We start from the raw sequence: 24,506 nt of genomic DNA on the forward strand, positions 1-24,506 counted from the left end.
GCATTCTAGACTTTAGTTGTGGAATAAGAATTTCAGTTCTGGTAGCTGAATCTGTCTGTGAAATGTCTCAACCTCTCAGTATTGAACTCTGTTCATGCACACTATCAGACCATGACAAAGGGATAATTTCCAAGATCTTTCCCTTCAAACATATCACCCCTAGAATCTCCTCTCAGGATTTTAAATATGAAGGAGATTACATCAAAGCAAGAGAAATATTAACTTGTACAATGGTTCATGTTTCAACATGTATTTTATTAGCAAAAATTTAAAACTACAAGTCCAGTGACGTAAACATAAAGGTATCATTTAGAACAATTCAAATCTGTAATACTTTGTATCAAACTGAAACACATATGTAAAAATTATATCATAATTGTTGAATGGTTACTAACAGCCACAGTAAGGAATAATAATTAGCAATTTGTTAAAACATATTTAAATGTGAGCATAAATTTTACTAATACTTGAAGACACTTGTTCAAGTTGAGTCCCTAAAATTATATGCCAGTAGAAAATGAATTCATACAAACAATACATTTTTATGTATCAATGAACACTACTCTACCAATTCTTATAAAATTCACAGACTAACCAAAACATATAAGATCTCCAAAAATCATAGGTTAACTTTTATCTTATTGGTAATTTTAATATGAGAATCTATTTTATTTTAGATTTTTCTATAAATTAAAAATTAACATAAGACCTTCCCATCAGGTTTCCATTCAGTTGGACTAAGACATATTAATTCTGCTGAGAACTTTTGAGGACAAATAGAAATGGTTCAATAATAAATAGATGTTATTTAAATAATGAAATAGATGCACCCCTTTCAATCATCTTGCAGATGGGAATCCACCTTCTCTGGATATAATTATCCCTTAGCCACAAGAGGCCTTTTTGTTCAGAATGAAAATATGACCATTAATCATATTTATTCAAGTGTGACAATCTACATTTTGCAATATTTTCATAAATCTCTTGCTCAAATACAGATTTGTGTTGGAAGAATATGTGATGTAGGACGTAAGAATACACATAGTTGACTTTTCATATGTAACTATGTTTATCCATCCAATTGAAATGTGCCTGCATTAACTGATGTTGAAGTTCCTATTAAGAACCAAGAAGGAAAAGTACTGCATTCTTCCATTCACATTTCCACCTTTTAGAGGAGAATGAGTCATAGCTGCCCTTGTGTGTTAGCTATGGTCAATTCGTTATTTCAAATAAATGAAATGATTGAAACTTAACTCCTCATAAAAAGAAAAGCTCTACTATAGGTTGGACTAACTTTGGATAGGCTGTAAATTAAATAATAGCACCAGAGAGTTTGAGATCATCCTCACTCTTGTAAGTATTTGTGATGTTTCACAACCCAGAGACAACCATTTTATCTCTGTATCTAGACAGCAGATTCCAGGTTACACAAGTTTCCTTAAAAATTGCTTCTCTTTGGAACTTTTCCTTTGTAGCACCCCTTGTGCAAATTGCATTCATTTGGCAATGTCATGCTGCACATGTGTACTGATAGTAAATAATCCTCTTATTGCTTGGCTAAGCTCCAAGTCTTGAATTTGTTTTGTTGAAGCATCCTTCATGAATCTGAGCAGATTTTTCTGTGGTCTCTTCATTTTATCTTGTTCATTTCTGAAACTCCTCAAGCTGTCGGCCAATGAAATGAAAAATAATTCCCGATATACATACAAAGGGAGTTCCAAAAGCAGCAAATATGAAAGACCATCCATATTTGACATCAATGAGGACATTTTCTGGGACACACTTATTGCTCCTTTCTATAGATATATATTTTGGAAAATCAACAGCATATTCCTTCCATAGTACAAACAGACTGAGAATCAGGCTAAACAGGGCCCCTGTAGAAAGAAAAGCAAATAAATAAATTTGTGGAGGAAAATGGCAGAATCTTAAACTCATTTCCCATACAATAAAGAAATTTGACAAATATTAACACATACATTTTTATTTTACGTTCAAGAAACATATATCCCATTATGATATCTATAATTTGAAATTTAAAAAACAGAGACTAAGGAAGTGTGCTTTTTAAACTCTGGACACCAGTGTTGTAGTACTCCATGACTGTTTCAAATTGAACTGTTTTCCATACCACTAAAATAGGCAACATATTTCTTATGTACTCTGATTGTCTTGCCAAGCTGCCAAATGCATGTAATGTATTCAGCGTATACTTTCTTCAGTTTTACTCTTTTGATTTTTTGAAATTAAAATATAATGACATTTGTCCCATTCTCCTTCAACCCTTTCTATGTCCCTCTCTTTCAAATTTATGACCTCTTTTTCTTTAATTATCATGTTACACATACATACATATGTACACATACATATATAAATACAACCTGCCTTTTCCATTTAGTGTTACTTGGTTCTGTATGATTTCAGGGTTGACCACATAGTACTGACTAACTAATTAGGGGGCTCATTCTTAGAAAATATTTTATCCTACTCTCAGCATTCCTTCATTACCTGTAGTTCTTTAAGTTTTAAATATTTTTATTATTTGAGATTATAATAAAATTACATCATTTTCTCCTACCCTTTTCTCTCTTCAAGTTATCTCATATACACTTTGATCATGTTTTAAAAATTCATGGCTCCTTTGTTCATTATTTGCTAACACACACACACACACACACATATATATATATATATATATATATATATATATATATATATATATAAAATCCTAAGTACATAAATAGAAACTGATAAGCCTATATAATGTTACTTGTGTGCATGTTTTCAGAATTGAACATTTAGTATGAAATAACCAATTGGTATGATATTCCCTGAGTTATATACAACATCTATTGTATTAATCTTCTAAGACAGAAGAGTAGAATCTTTTTAAAGAGTGAATCATGAAGAACTCCCTTTCCACATGCCATGCTGCTAGATGCTCTTTCTGTTAGGTAGCCCAGCCTTGAAAAACAGTTTCCCATGGCTGAGGAGATGATTTAGTGGATAAAGCATGTGCATATGGTGCAGTGTGAGGATTTGAGTTTAAATGCCCAGAAACCACATAGAACTAGAAACAGTAGCACGCACCTGTAATCCTATTGATCCTATAGCAAAATGGGAAGAGAAAAGCAGAAATTGACTTAAGTGAAACGTGTGGGGCAAATATCCGTGCATACACAGTAGCACAAGGAGACTATCACAAACAATGTGGAAGGTGCGGACCAGCCCTCAGGCTGTTCACTGACCTCTACACATATACTGCATTAAGTGTCCACCTGCACTCACAAACACACAAATACACACACACACACACACACACACACACACACACACATCATATACTCAAAGTAGAAAATTTCACCTCCCTTTCATTTCCCTTTTTTTATTTCTTGAGATTCTGTTATATCTACCTGATCAGGTTGACCAAGCTGCCATCCATCATTACTTGTTAGAATCTATTTCAAAACTTTCAAGGGTAACTTGTAGGTGTTTATTCCCAAAATCATACTTATTATAAATCATTGGGTTTGTTAGCATATTAGTGCTATTAATAATAGAATAAAAAATACTATCTAAACTCATGAGAGTTTAGAAAGCATTTTCAAAATTATATAAAATATAAAGAGATACTGTATGTTTAACTGCCTGGGATACCGTGTATACTAATCATTTCAGCAATGACACTTAATTTTGTCACAATTAAATATACACATTGCACAAAAAATGCAAGTACACATTTAATGAAATCAAGTGTACAATATAATATTACATCCTGTACTTCAGAAATGGTTTTGATACATACCTAAGAAACATTTGAAAAATGTACTACAATTCTACAATCTGATCAAATCCCTTGCCTTTTTAAAGATTGCATTACATATATATGATTGTTTTGCCTCATCACAGTTCTTTGGTAATATTTCCTTGATGATCTCACAGTAAAATTATAAAAGAAAATAATAAATTTAATTTCCTTTTAATATCAACTCATGTGCCCAATTTAGAATGAAGTTGATATTTTCCGGTTTATCCAAAATCTAAATCCATAAAAAGCAAGGGTCATTCTTCTCATTCAGTAACTAAAAATATTAGAAATAGCAGAGAGAGTTCAGTGGTTAAAAGCACATCCTGCTTCTGTAGAGGACTCACATTTAGTTCCCAACACCCACATTGGACAGCAGACAACTACATATTAACTCCAGTTTTAGAGGATCTGAAGCTCTGGAGATTTTTAGAAAACAAGAAAGAGTTTGGGGGGGATTAGATAGGGAAGGCTAAGTACCCGTGTTGCTAGAATGAGTATGATGAAAATATATTGTACGCATGAATGCAAAAAAGTATTATATACTAGGAATAATGTAACATATAATAACAATTTTACATAATTCTATCATATTAAATTTTACACTGCATCCTTAAAACTTAGAATAGATAGGGCAGAAATCATGATCTTGGTTATGCAATAAATGAAAATATTGTGAGTTATTATTAAATGAATTAAATATGTAAAAGTTTTATGACAGACCATTAGAAGTTCCTTGTTTCCTGAAACTTCTTACTCATCCCCAACATAAGAATTAAGAACCTCATATTTACCCCAAATCCTCTAATAAAAAAACTTCTGTTTTATTTTTTAGTTTATAGTCAGAAGAAAATATCTGCATATAAAACTGCAGAAACTAAAGTGTTAAATGCTATCTTCCTTAGAATACATATGTTAATTTTAGCATTGGCTGTTAGTTTAAATTAAATGCAACAAAAACAATTTACATTTATATATAGTTTTGTGCTTAAAGTACCAATTAATCGGCCATAAACAAATTGCTGCAGCCATAAATTAATAGTCACATATTCTTCAGAAAATACAATACAACCATAAGAATGTAATTAAACCTTTATTGCTCTTGTAACTTTAAATTAAATTAATTGGATGGCAGTGAACCTCATTAAACATCCTTCTGGCAATTAATTCATGTTTTATTAACATATAATACTAACCTGAATATACCTAAATGAAAGACTAGCCCTTTGGGGGACATGACAAATACATGGTATTAAAATGGTTTGGGAACTTAAGAAGAAACTCTGTATTTCTCCAGTTTTTAGACAGTATTTTAAGAAGAAATTCAATTATTGCATTATATATTCATTTATATGTTATGGAAATTGACAGCTCTTGGATGAATCTCAATGGTGTGGGAAGAAATCAAATGGTTTCCTCCATTGTTGGTGAGATCACAATTACTTATCAAATATGAGAAGAAAGGATGAATACATTTACTAACATGAGAGGTTTCTTCTCAACAATATCATTTTGTCATGTAATATTTTCTTCAAATGGTTATACATATATATACATATATACATATATATACATATATATATATATAGCAGAGAACATGTAGATCGAAAAAAGGTCAGGTGATTACTAAAGGAATATGATTACTAAAGGAATATGAGATTAATTTGCCCTTTTAAAAGGTCAAGAAAAAGTTCCCCAAACAAGCACACCAAAGAACAGTAAACAAAACTCCATATCACTCCCAGTTAACAACACAGTTTGTAGAATGATGTTCCTTCAACTCCATGAAGAAATACATACATTCTTACACCTTTAACAATACCCAGCTAAAATAGGTTGATTCTTAACACATTTAAATGTAATGCACTTTAATATGTTATGTATATCTTAATAGTTATATTTATGCTAATAAACTATGTGACATTTAAAACTATAAAATTAGCACACTATATATGCATATATAAAAACTATATGTGTTATGTGTTTTCTATTATACATTTATATAGTTTTATATATAGTGTGTTAATATATAATATATACTATATATAAAAAATATAGTATATAGTTAGGCATATCATGTGCAAATATTTTTTCCAATCTATTTGCTGCTTTTTCACTTAATTAACTGTTCTGCTTGTTATAAAGAACATAAATTAATAAGTTTTTAGATGGACAAAATGTCTGAAATTTTTCAGGTTTTCAGAAAAATATGCTTATTATAAAGCACACATATCAATAGGGTCAGCATCACTGATAATCAGGTTTGAATCACCAGCTGTGTAAATAAGAATACAAGATGTATACTTAGCTATAAAAAAACACACTTAAGTTGACAAAACAGATGGAAAAAGTAAGCATTTGTATACTGTTGGTTAGAATGAATATAAATGAAAACAACATAAATATAAGTAAACATATATTGTGAATATAAATGGATATTTGAAATGATATTTGCTGTGTAGTTTCTCAAAGTGCGTTCTACAAAATTAATTTCAAAATGTTAATATGAATTTGTGCAATAACAAATATTCACTTGAGAAATCCTTAGTAAAGAAAAATTGACTTGATGTGTTTAATTATGGGTTCTAAGGGTTTAATATACTGTGTTTGAGTTAACAAAGCATGCATTCTAAATGTATTTAACTCAATAACTTCTTTCAATTTTTTTCTGAAAAGTATGTCACTAGTCTAAAATCTTGCCTTACTGAAGCACTATTAATAAAAACTTAAAGACAGAAATTGGGGTTCATTTATATTCTGAAATAAATACAATCAACTTTTGTCCACGAGATAATTTTAAAGGATAATTATGTTACTAAATCATACATTTTACCTACATCTTCCATCACCATTTGTTACACAATATAAGCCAAGTTTTTGAGATGCATTTAATAATACTTTATGTGATATGTAATACAAAGCAATATTTAACCTAAACAATACACTACTCACCTTCATTTTAAAAGGATATCATAATTGCTTTTGGACATCTTATTATAAGTGAATTGTTTTGTAATAATGAGACTCTTTTCTCTCTCTCTGTTTTCATTCACTGGTATGATGGTAAGGAAAATTGTATTTTTAAATGTCTATAGATTTGATAGCTTGGACAATATATCTATCTATACAGAAAATATTTATTTAACATTTACCATATGCCACATACTTGTCTGAGTCCTCAGATTATATTACTAATATAGTAAGTATTCTTTCCTTTGCTGAAGCCTGCTCAAGCAACAGGAAGCAAATGATAAACAAGAACTGGGTCAGTAATAGAGTATTTTAGAAGTTTAAAGTGTCTGTGTTAAATTAAAAGAAAAGTACAACAAAGTATTGTGACCACTGGTGATGATGGAATATGCAGATTTTTCAATATTTTTACTGTCCATAATAGAATATGGAAAAAAAGATGAAATAATTGGTGACACAAACTATGAGGGTAAACATTCATGCAGAGACTGTAGCCAATGCAAAGAATCTGATATTTTATAAACAGCTATGACACCAAGATAGATAAATTTGAACAAAGGATACTTGTAGGAAGCAAGGTTAAAACTGTAAGAGTGGCAGCAGATCATACAGGGCATTGTAGCTTATGGTAAGGGCATTAGAGTTTCCTCTTTGTAAATTTGAAAAGCATGAAAGAGTATGCATACTCTTCCACCAATGGTTGTGTAGTGTTGTATGCTGGTAGTTTAATATCTAAGGGTATGTGTATGATCTTACCTCACTATATAATATTGAGAATCTTTAGTATATGGATTATTTGTAAATATATACAAAGGGTGAGATGATAAAGGGAGTAAAACTTGAAAAGAGATATAAGGATGACTGTTGACATATGCCAATAGAGGAAGTTTAGAAGACAAGGAGGAACTGTGAAATGGAAGGGATATTCATCTTTCCTGTTACATTTTAAGTGTAATAGTGCAGGGAAATCAGATTACAAAACATGTGCTTAGTCAGTTCTTCCATCAAATAATAAAAATATTACCCATGTGTAATTTGTGATACTGACTGTGTCACATTTCCTAAACTTTATTAAGTCTTAGTTTATCTTTTACGTAAAATGTGACTTCCCTGTTCAGATATTATTTTTAATGAAATGCAAAGCTATATAAATGAAATTCCATAAGGTAGGAATCAGTCCATGAAGCCTCCTTAAGTGATTAGTGATCCCCATGTATTTATAAAGCTCAATATCTGTGATGACATATTATTTGAAAGTAGAGTAAAATAATGACTTATACTCTATTTATAATGAAATCCACACATCAAAGTAGCACAAACAATGGGCTATGGTGTAGCTCATTGCAGTGCAGTCTCCTGGCATACTCAAAAAATTATATTATATCTCCAGAAAAGAAAATAGCATGTAAGTAGTTGATTTATGGAGACTCATTCTGGGCTTGACAACAGAAATAAAAAGCAACCTTCAAAAAAGTCTAGGCTAAACCAAACTCTCAATATAAAAATGGTTCAAACACTGACCTTAATCATGACAGTGTCATGAAATAAGTTGCTAACAAAAATATCAAATTCAACAAGGTAGATGCAGAACAAGGACTAAATACAGTAGAAAGGATCAAAAGAGAGAGGGGGAAAGAAAGGGTGGAGAGAGAGAAAGAACGGAAGGAAGGAAGGAAGGAAGGAAGGAAGGAAGGAAGGAAGGAAGGAAGGAAGGAAGGAAGGAAGGAAGGACAATTGTGAACTAAGACAAAAATTGATGTAAGCCTTGCTATCTAATAGACAATATATAAAAATGGATTTCATTAAACAAACTTAATGCTATATTAAAGCATCTCTACATTCCATTCCAGAACAAAAATTACCTAAGTCCATATATTCTGATAAATAATTGGCTTTCTAATTACTTGTTTATCTATTCATTAAGTCAGTTTTCCTCTTTGCCAATGTTATAAAGTTCCAATGAACTATTGTGTAAAATTATTTCTTTTTAAAACAGACTGTCATTCAGCCATCTGTCTTCACAAAATTGGTTTAAACTAATGAGATTTTAGTATAAATTCTACATAGCCTCTTTTCATATAATGTAGTTCCTCACCTTCTGAGGAAAGAAAATGTTGTAAGGAGCCACTTGCTGATTCCTGGCTGCTCAGCCCCGAAATAATCACATAGAAACTATATTATTTAAAACACTGCTTGGCCCATTAGCTCTAGCTTCTTATTGGCTAACTCTCACATCTTAATTTAAACCATTTCTAGTAATCTGTGTATCGCCACATCCTGTGGCTTTCCAAATAAGGTTCCCAGCATCTGTCTCTGTTGGGGCTACATAGCTTCTCTCTGACTCTGCCTCCTTTCTTCCAGCATTCAGTTTAGTTTTTCCCTGCCTACCTAAGTTCTGCCCTATCAACAGGCCAAGGCAGCTTCTTTATTCATCAATGGTATTCACAGCGTACAGAGGGGAATCCCACATCAAGAAAAGAACATAATTGTAAAATAGAATTGAAACTCTCTTTGGAAACTAAATTCATCTCACAGAATTTGCTAGTGATATGAATAACTATCATTGGCTATTAGATCGTCATCCTCCTTTGAAACATGTTTTCTAAGACAACACTAATGGAAGGCATCCTCTTACATATGACTCCTATGGCTCCTATGGCCAATTTTCTGCAAAGAAAGAACTTTTTTTCTAAAGATACTATAATTAAACAATGATAACTTCATACTGCATATAGAAGAGAAAGTTCAAAGTCAGTAAATGTGATTACCTCGCTTAGACTCATGGCCCTTTATTCTTCTGTACAATTTATTTTAAGAGAGACATAACCACCCACCAGTTATTATTTTATGAAATTGTTAGTAAAACATCATTGGAACTGTTCAGATAAGCCTGGGTTTCATTTACAGGTTAAGAACTGCAGAGTCATTAAACTACTCCTGTATTTATCTATAAATCTTTATCTGTCTGTCAATCTTTGTGACTTTAGTAACATGTTCAACTTATCAGTCAAACTGAAGGCATGAATATATCTAACTTATCTGAAGTATCAGTTACCTGATTTATCTGTTAGAAATTTTACTTCAAAGAAACTCAAAATGAGCTGGTGTCCTATAGTTATAAAGAATCTATAAGAAGAAGAATGGGACCTAATTACTTAAGACAGCATATTTCTTTAAATCAAAAGACCTAAATTCAAAATGGTAACATATTCCAGATACTTATCTGGCTACAATTTTGAACCAAATCAGCTAATTTTTAGAAAGGTTATTCACATGTCTCCAACTTAAATGAATAATGTTATATTAACTTAATGCCATTATTTTTCCCCCTTAAATAGTTGTTTATTGGCAGTGGGTTGGAAGGGATGACAGAATTAGCATTCGCAGACAACACCACACCAGTTATGAGGGCAGCAAGAGTGATGGGAAAGCCTGAAGGCCCCCTCTTCAAAAGCAAGTGGGTAGGCGGGGGCCTGGAGTGTTGATGGGGCAGTCTTAGATCACCTCAGCTTAGTAGGCATGGTTAGAGATGAAGAGAGATTCGCTGGCTGCGGCTCCAGACTGACCACTTGGGGTGTACTTCCCTTGACAAGCAAGGCTGTTGGCCAGGGCTCGCTTGATGTATTCCTCCTGAGCAGCCTTCAGGTTCTCCTTCTTCCCGCCCCAGGCCTTCAGAGCAGAGGCCTGCAGGGCTCGGCCATAAGAGAAAGTCAAGGCCCATGGCTTCAGCAGTGGGCACTTGTTGATGGCATTGAGGTTGATGGACGCCTCTTCCTCGCTCTGCCCTCCAGACAGGAAAATGACCCCAGTGACGGCAGGGGGCACTGTGCGACGCAGAGCTGTGACAGTTGCCATGGCAATCTCCTCATTGGAATATTTCTGGGTACAAGCATGGCCTGGGGTGACCATGTTGGGCTTCAGCAGTGTGCCTTCCAGATAGACATGGTGGTCACTCAGAGCCTTGTACACAGCAGCCAGTACCTTCTCAGTTACATACTGGCAGCGCTTTAAGTCATGGTCCCCATCAGGGAGGATTTCAGGCTCCACAATGGGTACAATGCCATTCTGCTGGCAGATGCTGGCATAACGGGCCAAAACATTGGCATTTTCCATGATGGCAAGGGCTGAAGGAGTATGCTCCCCAATCTTGAGCACACAGCGCCATTTGGCAAAGTCAGCTCCATCCTTCTTATACTGGGCACAGCGTTCTGACAGCCCATCCAGTCCTTGGGTGGTGGTCTCACCATTGGTTCCTGCCAGGGGTACCACACCTTTATCTACCTTAATGCCCACAACACCGCCCTTGGACTTGATAACTTGGGGGAAGGGACGACCATCATCCGCCTTCTGGTAGAGTGTTTCGTGGAAGAGGATCACCCCCCCAATGCAGGAGTTCACACGGTCATCAGCAGTTAGCAGCAGCTGGCGGTAGAAGCGCCTGTTCTCTTCAGTGTTCTCAGTGCCAATGGACTGCAGCCGCTTAGCAATGCTTCCAGTGGACTCATCTGCAGCCAGGATGCCCTTGCCCAGAGCCACAATTCGGTGAGCGATGTCAGACAGCTCCTTCTTCTGCTCCGGGGTTAGTGCTGGGTATGGGTAGGGCATGGTGCCAGTGGCAGCACGTTCCTGGCACAGGAGGGGGTGGATCTGCCGGGTACGGCGGTGGGAGAGCAAAAGACCGGAGGAGCGAACGCGGACAGAATCACCAGAACCCCGAACTGTGCGTTCCAAAAGAATGCAGCCTATTGAGCTGAGGGGGAAGGGGGTCAACTTAATGCCATTATTATACAATGATATCACACTGGGAATTTCAGTCGATAAAGAGTGACTTCTTCGACATGTATAGCTATTGTCCTTTTGGGAGTGGTGGGACAGAAATGAAAATAAGAAATAATGCTTACTCAAGAAAACAGCTTCTCTGTTGACTTAAAATGCACAAATATGTGTGGAAAAGTTAGAAGTAGAGAAAAAGAAACCTAAATTTCAACAGTACCATAAGGTAAGCATAGAACTAGATCTTGAGAACACTTTCACATGATTAACCAAGTATCTAAACAGTTATAGCACGAAGCTTGAGAATATATTGAATAGAATGAAGACAGTGCTTGCATAGAATCAATTGTTGCTGCAGCTGGACCTTAAGGTGTCCTGTTTACTGTCAACAGCAAATTACCTAAGTCATGATAACAACAGAAGATTAAACAATTACATATTAACATGAGAGTCGACATTTGAGATTCATAAGTCATGTGCCTGCCACTATAACTAAAATTGTACTTTTTCTACGTGTTGAAACTTTGACTCTGCTTGAAATTAAGATTCTGCTTTTGGAGTAGAGGAAAACAGACATGCCTAAAGAGAAAATCACATTTATTTAAAAATCAGGTTTCTTAAGCAAGCAAAATCTTGGTGCTCTGAGTTCTAAAATAGGCATTTCAACAAGATCAAATTAGGTTAAATTTTCACACCCAGTGGGTTCAGCTCAATCTATCTGTAGGAGAAAAGAAACTCCAGTTTCTCCATGCTTCCTGTAGTCATGCTTACCTTAGAGCCAGTCCCTGCCAAGGACTCTCTGCACCTGAGCTATTTCTACTTATACACTTCTTAGTTTGGATTTTGAGCTTTACAGCTGTCTATATCCTAGATTTTAAACTATTAAATTTCTCTCTCAAACTCCACCCAAATTCACTTCATTAGGTATGTGCTGGGTTCTTACTAATGCTTAACTAAATTTTTAGATATTTAACAGATAATACTTTCATTTATTTATTATTTTTAAAGTGATCATAATTTATTCCTCATTGAATACAAATACATATAACTATACTACAAACTAGACTGTAATGAGTACATTATTTTCAACCTCTTCTTACTTTTTATTTTGAATTTCCTTTTTAAAAATTTATTCCTTTAAAACGTCATAGATCTACACAATGCATCTTAATCATATTGCCCCCTCCTACCCTCCAACTCCCCCTGACTCCCCTCCCTAATATATCTCCTTTCCAGTTTCAAGTCCTTCTTTTGTGTAGTTGTTTTGTTTGAAAATCAACTGAGGCCAGGCCGTGGTGGTGCACGCCTTTAATCCCAGCACTTGGGAGGCAGAGGCAGAACCCTGCAAGTTCGAGGCCAGCCTGTTGTACAAGAGCTAGTTCCAGGACAACTAGGACTATTACACAGAGAAACCCTGTCTTGAAAACGAAAAGGAAAAAGAAAAAGAAAAAGAAAACCAATTGAGTTTAGTCAGTGCTGTTCCTATGTTCATGGCTGCAAGCTTCTCTAGGAGGGTGCTGGATTTCCTGTCCTAGCTTCCATCAGTGGCCAATAGTTCCTCAACTAATCATCTCCCAAAATGTTTCTACAAGCAGATTGACTCATTTCTTTGCTGTTTTCTGGTTTTGTAAACTTAAAAACCATGTTTCTATGAAATTCTCAAAGATTTCCACTGTTCTTCTAAAGTGACATATAAAATTACATATATTTATCATGTGTTAAATTGATTTGCAAAACAATGAAAAATAATGAGAAGGTATGTATTAAGTGGCTCAAATACAAAATGATAACCATGGATAAAAATAATGAATATATTACTTGACTAGATTTAGGTATTCCATAATAAATATATGAAAGTACATATTATATGAATATATACATATAGATTATACACCCACACGCATTACCTTAGCTTTTTTCATAACTTGTCTGCACTATTCACTGTCTGATCTGAGATAAATTGCATATTCGTTCTTTGGGTTGATTTTTTCATCTATACAATGGAAATGCTTTCATGTTGTAATCTTTCTATGTAGCCCAAGAACTATGTCATTTTCTTTAGGATACTATAATGGAATCCCTCAATAAAATACTATGGTTTTTGGTGAGGTTGGGAAAAACACAAACTCCTGATCACAAGCCAAGAAACAAACAAGGTTTTCTATGTCTTTGGCTGAAAACATTAACATTATTTTATAATATTCTCCCTACAGGTACCTATACAATTGTCATTCTGGGTACCTTTCAGTTTCTCAAATTTATAATCTAGTTATTACTTTAAAGTATTTCCAAATCTCTACCTTTTCTTCTATCTATCATATATTTAGAGAAGAAAAATCAACAATCAACATATTTGAAAATTCACATAAATTGTTAAATGTTATCTTTCTATAATACAACTAAGAACAAATTTTCCATTTATACAATAAGTAAACAAATGCTTATGAAAAGTTTATATTAGAGGAATATACTTAATTAACCATCACTAATTTACTCAAATTTCTTATCTGTTCAGGTTCTCTTCAAGCAAAAATTTATAGAAAAAATAAACTTATATACATGACTTTGTAGTTATAGTTTTTGTCCAAAAGTTAATGCAACAACTTACCTGAAATCATCAGAAAGCCACCTCCAACTTTATAACAGCCAGCACTGGCAAACGGAACCCCATACACCAGCAGAAATCCCCCTGACAGACTAGAAGCAGCACCTAATATAATGAAGATTGTCCAAAAGCCTCTGTACACTGGAAAGTGGGGAAAAATAATGGGTCAGAGTATAGTTTTAATTTCAGGTTTAGTAGTTATTCTCCATTTTCATCTAGCATTTCCTATTTATCTTTCCAAAGAAATATCAGATGACCTTTCTCACTAGTCATCTTTCCTTACTAATATAGTTTAGGTTAGAATCCCCTCTGATGAATCATCACTTTATTGTCTTTCAAAAATTCTATCATATTTGCCTTTCTTTACACATCAGCAATCCAAGATTATATTTTAATATTTTCAACTGTCAACAGAGTTTCCTGGCCCATACTACACCCCAAGAGAAATTTGCTGCATTAAATCATATGCATCCACTAAGTTTTAGTTCTAGAAGGATAAGCACAGGATTTTCCTATTTATAGCGTGTTCCTAGATCAGAACTCTCTGGGTACAACCATTCAAGACTCATAATATAAAGCAAAACTTTGGACTGAATAATTAAAATCCATCATTTCTGACTCATCATTTAAACATATCTTGTACCTCCTTTCCTTCCCCCACAAAATGAACTCAAATTTTTCAGTGTCTTGTTAGTAACACTGTGATGTTCTAACAAGTCACTCCTTTGTTGAAATTTGATTGTTCTGTCTCTTCTTCTAGACTTTCTGACTGGTTGAGTTCTTATGCAAGAGGGATGTATGAACACATGAAATTATTCCACAAGTATTTGTGGTGATATTTATGGTGATAAAATACAGTGATATTTTGTTTGTACATTAACAAATAAGGCCTTCTTGAAGACCAGAGTGTGGAGCTAGCCACACGAGTTAGCCATAGAGGCCAGACAGTGCCTGTATGTAATCCCAGCACTCAGGAGACAGAGGCAGACAGGTCTATGTGAGTTCAATTCACACTGGACTACACGAGATTGACTCAGGCCAGACTGGTTTACAAGAGCTAGTTCAAGGACAAGCTCCAAGGTTACAGAGAAACCCTGTCTCATATAACCAAAAGAGAGAGACACACACACATACATACACAGAGAGAGAGAGAGAGAGAGAGAGAGAGAGAGAGACAGAGACAGAGACAGAGACAGAGACAGAGACAGAGAGAAACAGAGCCAAGTGGTGGTGGCTCACACCTTTAATCCCAGTACTAGGGAGGTGGAGACAGGAAGTGATATGGCTGGACAGAGAGAAAAATATACTGCAGGAAGAGAAAGTAGCTCAGGATTCAGTCTAAAGTTTCATACAGACAGGATTTCCCATTTGGTCTGAGGATTCAGTAGAGGTAAGAACTAGTGGCTGGCTGCTCTGCTTCTCTGACCTTTCAGCATTTACCCCTATTTCTGACTCATGGTTTTTATAATTAAAACCAATTATAATTTGCACTACACATGTAAGTGGATTATAAAAATAAAAATAAACGTATATGATGCATCTTTGTTTAGGACCATGTTTTATAATCACACATTCTCTGCTGCTCCATATAAGCCTGCATGTACGATGGGCAAGAACTTCTTTAGGCATTTCTAAAACTCAATTATAAAGATGTGTATCACACATTTGATTTCATCAAAGATTAAATATGCTGCATCATTCATCCAGAAGGAACAAATAGAAAATGAAGTATGAAAGATCTGTCTTTTAATTTTCTGATATCACAAAACAAAGAACTGTGGAACTCAGAATTTCGTCTATCTTACTTTTTTGTGGGTTCCTCTATACACTCAAAGAGAAAAAAAAATCTTATTATGCAAAGTAAAGTAGACCTTTGAAGATGAGTATCTAAATTGTAAATTTAATTAAGCAGTTTGTTTCAATGGGTCTGTATCTTTCAGGAAATAAGAGACACGTGAAGCTTAATATCTCTAGATTATCATTCAGTGACTTAGCTAATTTTAGCTGCAATTTGAAATGGATATTTTTATTTTAGAAGTTTTTAAAAGATATAACGTTCTTATTAATTCTTTGAAAATGTCATATAATGTGTTTTGATCATATTAATCCTTCATTCTTTCTCCCAATTCTTAATTATATGCCTTAATTATCTGTTTGGGGTAGGTAGTATGTAAAAATTAGTGCATATGACAACAGATGCCAAGGCCATAGACAGAAGTGACAGGAGGTTGTGAGTTACCCTATGTGGGTACTGGGAACTAAACTCAGGTACTCTGCCAAGGAAGTATGTACTTTTAACCAGTGTCACCCCCTTGGCCCTTTTCTCTAGAACCCAAACAGTTTTCAGACACTATCATTGCTTCTTACAAGTACTGGTAATTGACAGGTGTGTGTGTGTGTGTGTATATATATAAACATATATATAAATGGAAAGAGTAAGACAGACAGAAACATAAAGACAGAGACCAAGACAGACAGACAGAGAACATATGTGAAGCACTGCCAGAGTAAGAGTACAGGAGGGAAGACGAAAAGTATGTGGTGACTTCAAATAATAATCACTCTATCTTAATGGACTGTGGACCGAAAATGATACTAGAAGATTTCTCCATATAATCCAGTTAAAAGGATCAGCACATGAAACAATCATGGCCTGTAAAATTGCTCAACAGGTGGAAGCATCTATTACCAAACCTAATGATGTGAATTCAAGCCCTGAAATCTACATCAAGGAAGGAGAACAGACTCCAAGCGGTTGACCTCTGACCTCCAGACATGTGCTGTGGCACATGTCCCCGCAAATAAATAAATGTAAATCTTTTAAAAGAATAGACTATTCAAAAGAAAGAAAGAAGACTCCCCTCACCCCAAAAATCACAAATACAGTGAAAGAACACCTGAAAAGTGTACATAAAGATGGGCATTACAAAAAAAAAAAAAGGAGTAAGCCAGTTCCAACATAGCTCCAGCCACAGAACTCCTTAGTGTGCGAGAAAGGCAAAACAAGTCTCATTCAAAATGTAAAGCCAGGCCACCCAGATGAAGAGAGATTGTCAGTCCTACACTCAGGACAAGCCATCATTCTCACATGGTCCGAAAGCAAATATTGAGGATTTGGAGGAAAGACAATTTCTCCTCAGGTAGACAGGTCAACAGGGGATGGGAATTTCAGTTTGTTAGTCTGTGTAAGTCAGAGAGCAGTAGACAGGTCAGGTAGACAGGTCAACAGGGGATGGGCCTTTCAGTTTGTTATTTGTGAAAGTCAGATTACAGTATCCTGGTCGGGACTCTGAGACAACACCGATTATTTAAAGTTGAGCTTTAAACACCTGGTGCTTAAGAATGGAAGAAACACAAGTCATGGAGCCTGACTTTAACTTGTGAAAGCTCTAGGGTTACAGATATCCCTAGGAAGCAGTTGTGTTGGGTGGGAGGGCCAGACACTGACAAGTTGGAATGTGTAGCTTGAGCAAGACTCGGGTCAGGGAATGGGGTACACAAGGAAAGTTCATAGAACAACCTCAGCATCCAGGGGTAGATCTCCGCAACAGAGAAATCACTGGAGTCCATAAGCCCTGAAGTAAGTGGGCCAACCCCTGCAGTTTCTCACCTATGTATATGCTTGCCATTCACAATAGAAACAAAGAACTCTAAAGTACATCCCTCCAGCAAGGTGATTAATATTTCAGAGATCTTAAAAATAGTAAGAACTGGCCTCCATCTCAACAGATCTCAGTGCTGTGACTGTTTCCCACATTCCCAGTGCAAAGACCTTCCCCTCAGAACATTAATCACCCCATGGGGTACCATCAACAGACTATGGGAGAGAGAGAATCTGAGCTGTGAAGCTGACTGTGGCCAGCAGAGGCCTCTGTCACGCAAAGAGAACCTAGTAAAGTGAAGTCACTTTTCCTACACAGACTCAACAGACCATAGAGAACAAACCAGAAAAAAACCAGGAGTCCATGACCTCAACTGAATTCTTTCTGCTATGTAAAACCTCAATGTTTTAAGCATCAAGAAAAAAAATTGTTCCACTATTTCATATTTTTCCTTGTTTTTTTTTTCTGCTGTGCGTCCCAGATTTTTCTGCTTTACTACATCTTTAGCAGCATGTTGCTTTACTGTAATTAATATTTTTAATTTATTAAACTTTACACATTCATAAAATTTTATTTATACATGTTTTTCTTTATTGGACAATTCTTTTTATTCTTTTCTCTTTATTTGTATCCCCACATATCCATGTTGTTTTTCTCTCTACTATATTTTTGGTCCTACTTTCAGTTTTTTTTAATTTTATGTTTTGGATTTACTAGTCCTTATAGTCACCTAATTTATATACCAAATTTTCTAATAATTGAGACTTTTACATTTTTCTTTCTTTTTTATTTTCCTAATTTCCTTCTCTATTCTATAAATTCTATAAATTCTGCTTCACTCCTCTTCTTGTTCCTTGCATTTATTTAATGTTGCTCTCATATTTTTCCTTCCTCTTGGTTTTCTTTTTTCCTAAGAATGTACAAATATCTCACTGACACTAAGCACTTTTAAAATTTCTATCGCATTCAGCATTTATTTGGCAATTTTTTATTTAATGGTCATTGGTAATATATTAATGGGATTATTAAATTTTTAGTATATTTATAAATCCTATCCAACTAGATATTGATTGCTATAACAACATTTTGTTTTCTCCTCTCTGAATGATATTGGAGGTTTGGGCCTTAATGGTCAGTTTTTCAGTAAAGATATCTCCAAATAAAGCCTGGAGAGAAATTTAAACTAAGAGACGAAAATTAACAGCACAAAAAATATAAGAACAAGAAAAATCAAGAAAAAGTGACTCTTCCAAAAACTTGATCAAATTATAAAACATGATTGCATGGAATGGGATCGCAGAGGAAATGCAAAGGGAAAAGCAAATGGGTCTATTTCCAGGTAGGAACCTCAGACAAACCCACAACACTATGCCCTACCTGACACCATGGACACAATTCCTTCAAAATGTAAGCAAAAACAAAACATCCCCCTTTACGCTTGCTCTCTTGGGTGCTTTGTCATAGTAATGGAAAAAGAAACTAACATACTCCTGAAATAGTGAATTCAAAGATACTGAAATGGATAAACCACTAGTTGAGGATAGCCAACCATTGCTTGTAAGGAAAAATGGTGATGCCATCGAGGATACAAATAAGTAAATAAATTCAAATTAGAATATAGAATATCAAAAACATAAAGAAAAGGTTAATCAAAATGAGTCTAAAATGTTTCAGCTGGGAAGAGAAAAAAAATAGTAACATGAGAAAGAAACCATATAAACATTTTTTTTAAAAAATAGAAACTTTGAAAATGAAAATAATTGATTAAAAACAGACAAAATAGCCAAAAGACTTAAGTAAGTAGAAAAAAGAATATAAGGAATGAAGGGTAAGTCAAAGAAATATTAAATTCAGATATCAATAAAGAATAAAAACATGCTTGATGACAACATCCAAGAATTCTGAAGTACAGTGAAGAGATAAGCCAAAGAATCTACAAGGTGTAGTACCAATAATAAAAGGGGTAAGGATCTATTCAATGAAAATATAGTGGAAAAATTCTCTAATCTAGAGAAAGAAATAAATATCCATAAACAAAAGGCACTCAGGACCTCAACAGAAAAAGTCACAGAATAAACTCTCTTATGCACAAAGTAACCAGTTTCTTTCATGGCTAGAAGCCATAAAAAGAAGTCCTGGGCATCTTAACAATACCATCCTTGTCAAAGGTTCATAAATAATTTCAAAATTACTTATTCAGAATGGGGCATATTGTAGTAACGGTAAAAGAACAAACGAAATCCATTCTTGTCATGAGAATAAGTTCTCTAGCCTGAGTAGAAACCTAAAGTTCCATTTAGACAGGATCAATCACCTAACCAAGGGATCAGCCCTAGGAAGGTGAATTCATCCAACGCCACACTAAAGATATAAGTAGAACAGCTAGTCCTTGAATGCAATACTGTACTTTACCTTCCCAGAACTCCCATTCTTAGTTCCTACAACCTAAATTGTCATGAGGTTCTGCTGACTCTTCCCACTTTAGCTCAAAAAAGCAGATTTTCCCTTTATATTTCTCTTGGATGCTGGCTAAAACCTAAGGGTTTTTTTCTAGTATTTTGAACTTTTTAATCTTTCCCTGAAGGCCCCCTCCCTGTCATTAAATAGCTTGCCTTTTATTGTCTTTCTCTCCTCAGCTCTTCGGTGGGAAGCTGTTGAGATTTGTAGCTTGCCTTTCCTGAGTTTGTTTTGTTTTGTTGTTTCTATATCTCATAAAAATTGTTCTTGAGTCAAAAAAAGAATGAAAATAAAATTCCCATGTCATATTATAGACAATATATAAAACAAAGAAATGAAACAATATTAGAAGCTGTGGGAAAGAATTGTCAACTCAGCTACAAATCAGAGTACAATTAGACTTTCATCAAAAAATCTTAAAATCCAAGAAAGCAAAGAAAATATATAACAAAACCAAAAAGTAAATAATTGCCAATCAAGGTGAAAATTTTTAGAAGAACCAGTTTTTCAATTTTGATGGAGTAATAAGGACATTTCAGGACAAGCTTAAACCACAAAGCCAGAACTAAAGAATGCCAAAAAATACTTAAAGGTCACTTTAAAGAAATCGGTACAAATCTGTCTTTTGGAATCCTAGTCTATTTGGAGGCATACATTCCTAAGCCTGGATGGAGGGGGAGGGCCTTGGACTTCCCACAGGGCAGGGTACCCTGCCCTCTCTTAGGACTGGAGAGGGAGGAGAGAGGGTGAGTGGGGAAGCAGGAGAGAAGTGGGAGGAGGGGAGGAAGTGGAAATTTTGATTCCTAGTATTGACTTTCTTCAGTGATGAACAACAATGCTGAAATCTGAGCCAAATAAGCCCTTTCCTCCCCAACATAATTTTTGGTCATGGTGTTTTATTGCAGCAATGGAAAACCTAACTAAGATAAGGTTTTTACTAAGAGAATGTTTGTTTATTCCTATATTTTCCATTTTTTAATGGTTTTGTTAGAATCTAGGTAATTTTTTGTATCTTATCAATTCATTGTGGAGTCAATATTAATAGAAACTACAAACATGCATGGAAACTGAATAAAAACACTTTCAAGTGATTAACAAACATAGAAGACATCTGGGAGGAAAATTCTAGAATCAAGACAAATAAAATACATAACTAACCAGAACCTTGGATATACATCTAAGGCAGCAGCACAAAGAAAGTCTGTAAGAGTGCTTCTATTAAAACAAAAATCAGATATTTATGATAAATAGCCTAATGTTGTGTCTCAATCCTTAGTTTAGTACTTCAAGGTTTAGCAAGAGCAGTAAGAAAAGGGGAAAGAGATATACAAATAAGAAATGAAAAAGTCAGTGTAACCTAATTTTTATACAAAATACTCACATACTTAAAATCCCGAAAACTTCCACCAGAAAAAGTTCAGATTTGATTTTTAGGGAAATTCAGTAAAGTGGCAGAATGCAAAAATGAGCACACAAAAATCAGTTTTCTATATATTAATACAAATTTTCTAATAAAAAACAATTAGAAAATGTCATTGATAATAGCTTCAAAGATAAAATCGCTAGAAATAAATGTAAATAGAGCCATTAAAGATCTCTATTATATAAAAATTAAGACCCTGATGAAAGAAATTAGTGAAAACTAGTCAAAATAAAAAGACATCCATGATCATGGATTGATGCGGGATTCCCCTCTATATGCTATGAATATGTTCTATTGTCATTGGCTAATACAGAAGCTGTTTCAGCTAATGGCTTAGCAGAGTAAAACAAGATGGGAAATCAGAACAGAGATAGAGAGATAGGCAGAGCCATGTAGGAGACGGTTGCCAGAACCTTTCTTGGTAAGCCACAGTTTTGTGGCAATACAGAGAATAATAGTAGTGGGTTATTTTAAGATATAAGAGCTAGCTAGGAATATGCCTGATGCATTGACCAAACAGTTTTGTAATTAATATAGTTTCTGTGTGATTATTCAGATCTAATCAGTTGGGAAATAAATAAGCAGTCTTCAGCTATAAATGACACCCAACATGTGGCAACTACATTCACATAAAACCTGAAAGAGTTTGGAAAGGCATTCTAGACCTAAAAATAACAGAGTTAAGCACAACTTCTTGGCAGCAGCATATTTTCAGATAGTTTGCTGGTGACAAGCAGGTGTGCAGCTCCTTTAAGAGGTTCTTGACTCAGCTTTAGAGGCAAAAACTACATGACTTCTTTAAGGGAAGACTTCCTGATTTATATTGGTAGCTTGAACTATGGTTCTTTTGGGTGATCCTGCACTTAAATGGGGTCTGTAAGCAGTGTGTTACCAATTGCTTAATGTTGACATAGACCCGCTGCATTCCTGGAGTTGGATAGGTGTGCATGGTTCATAGAGAGTAAACATACCTCCACCATGTTGGATGAAGTGGAACAAACAGGCAGGGCTGTGGAGTTGGTCCTAGCCATGCCTGCTTAGCATTTTTAAAAAAGTGCTCCTGATCAAAAAATCGTTATAGATACACAATAAAAACAGATTCAGATGAAAAAGACCTCTAAATGGGTCACAGTGTTGGATAGATGTATGTAGTTACAAAAAGAAATGGGTTTACAAAATAAAACAAAGTCTTTAAAGACACAGTAAAAGTAATATAAAAGAGTTCAGCTTGTCATAGATTAAAGAAGTAAAGAAAAGGGGCTGGAGAAATGGCACAGCGGTTAAGAGCATTGCCTGCTCTTCCAAAGGTCCTGAGTTCAATTCCCAGCAACCACATTGTGGCTTACAGTCATCTGTAATGAGATGTGGTGCCCTCTTCTGGCCTGCAGGCATACACATAGACAGAATATTGTATATATAATAAAATAAATAAATAAATAAATAACTAGATAAATCCTTGTTTAAAAAAAAGAAGTAAAGAAAAATAAGCCATGTAAAGATGGAATATACACAGAGTCTGAATTATGTATATTATATCATTTTGTTTTCTTTGAAGTTTTTGACTGCAGAGAGATACTTGATTCTGGAATCTGTTAAGCTAAACAAACATAAAGGTATCTTGACTTCAAAATTTGAGTCAAAGGAAAAAGAGGTTCTGCTTTTGTTTCCACAGGAAATGAGAGTCTGTGGATTCCTTCCAGGCTAATGTGGTTTGATGGAACAAGAGCCCCCCTGAAAGGTTTCTGTGGTCCCCAGAAAGGTCTCCATGAACCCTAAAAACCCTTTACCCAACATAAAGCAGGTAGCAATTTGGAGGAAACTATGCCCAAATTCCCAAAATGGTTGTTTATAAATGTTTATTTTCATTTTAAAAGGGTTGGTTATAAGTGATTAATGGTTACAATCAATTTATTAAAAAAATAAGGGGATATGAAATAGAAATAAATATATTACATTGATATGTATCTTGGTCTATTGATAGAAATTTAAGATCAATTTTGTTATGCTATGTGTATACGTATTTCTGCTCTTGTTTAAGGTATTGTGCTTGTGTAGCTCATTTAAAAATGTAATGTATATTTAAGAAATGCAGATTAATAGTCATCTATAACAATCAATTTTTCAATTATGTTAGTTAGGTTTTCTAGATATATAAAGATATATTTCAGTTAGATAGATACTCTTCAATACTCCACAGACCTATAAAATATGGCATTTTAAAGATTTTAAGAACTTAGACTTCTTTTAACAATGAGACATGTCTTCTTCTGGCAGCATCAATTACTTCAGAGAGATGTTGATGGGAATTGAAGAAACTTATAATGGAATTTGACATCAATGTGACAAAGTTAGCCATTTGGGCAAGAAACTGCTTTTGCCTGGACTGCTTTATGTATGCTGTATGAACTGGACATGCAGTAGAAAAGTGATAGCTGAGTTTTCCAAAAGAAGGGATGATCCTTCAGGATTCCTGTTTCACAGTAGAAACTGACAGACATTCTGTAGGACACAGAAGAAAGAAACTTACGAACTTAGCCATTACAAGGAAGAATAGGTCTTCAATTTTTCTGCTTCATGGATAAGTCTGCTGAATACTATGGGCCTGTAGGCTGAAGACCGATGCCCCAACACTACAGAAGAACTTTAGGTGACTGTCCAGGCAGCAAGATGTCTCTGCCAGTTCTTGAACTTTGGAAGTTGCTTACAATGTACTTCCAGTTTACTTAGGTAATATTATATCCTTCTGGGGTCTTTGAAGAGTTGAAGTGGATAGTTATAGTTTTCCTTAGTTATAATAAAAGATAAATTAGATATGAAATTTTATAGATACAAATGGACTAAATATTGTAACTATAATTATTGCGTAAT

At 34.6% G+C, this 24,506-nt stretch overlaps 2 protein-coding genes across 2 annotated transcripts in view; both read right to left on the reverse strand.

Annotated features, from left to right (window-relative positions):
• Window positions 1–354: 354 nt before the first annotated feature.
• The window catches only part of LOC146889164 (transmembrane protein 182-like), a 46,289-nt gene continuing 22,137 nt past the window's right edge, over window positions 355–24,506 (reverse strand). Inside the window, exons 4-5 of the mRNA XM_085684677.2 lie at window positions 14,160–14,297; window positions 355–1,880 (exon numbers count right to left, since the gene is read on the reverse strand). Of these exons, the coding sequence (XP_085540803.1) occupies window positions 1,648–1,880; window positions 14,160–14,297 (371 nt within the window). The 3' untranslated portion in view covers window positions 355–1,647. The remainder of the gene's footprint in view (window positions 1,881–14,159; window positions 14,298–24,506) is intronic.
• Window positions 10,172–11,503, reverse strand: LOC125391200 (fructose-bisphosphate aldolase A). Its single transcript, XM_048420531.3, has one exon. The coding sequence runs from the start codon at window positions 11,381–11,383 to the stop codon at window positions 10,289–10,291; it is 1,095 nt and encodes a 364-aa protein (XP_048276488.2). The 5' UTR covers window positions 11,384–11,503; the 3' UTR covers window positions 10,172–10,288.

Source organism: Myodes glareolus, chromosome X (genome assembly GCF_982192425.1).
Source record: "Myodes glareolus chromosome X, mMyoGla1.1, whole genome shotgun sequence".
Lineage (NCBI taxonomy): Eukaryota > Metazoa > Chordata > Mammalia > Rodentia > Cricetidae > Myodes > Myodes glareolus.

What these genes read in the sequence shown, in the direction of transcription:
- LOC125391200 (XM_048420531.3), bottom strand. Translation starts at nt 11,383, where the DNA reads ATGCCCTACCCATACCCAGCACTAACCCCGGAGCAGAAGAAGGAGCTG.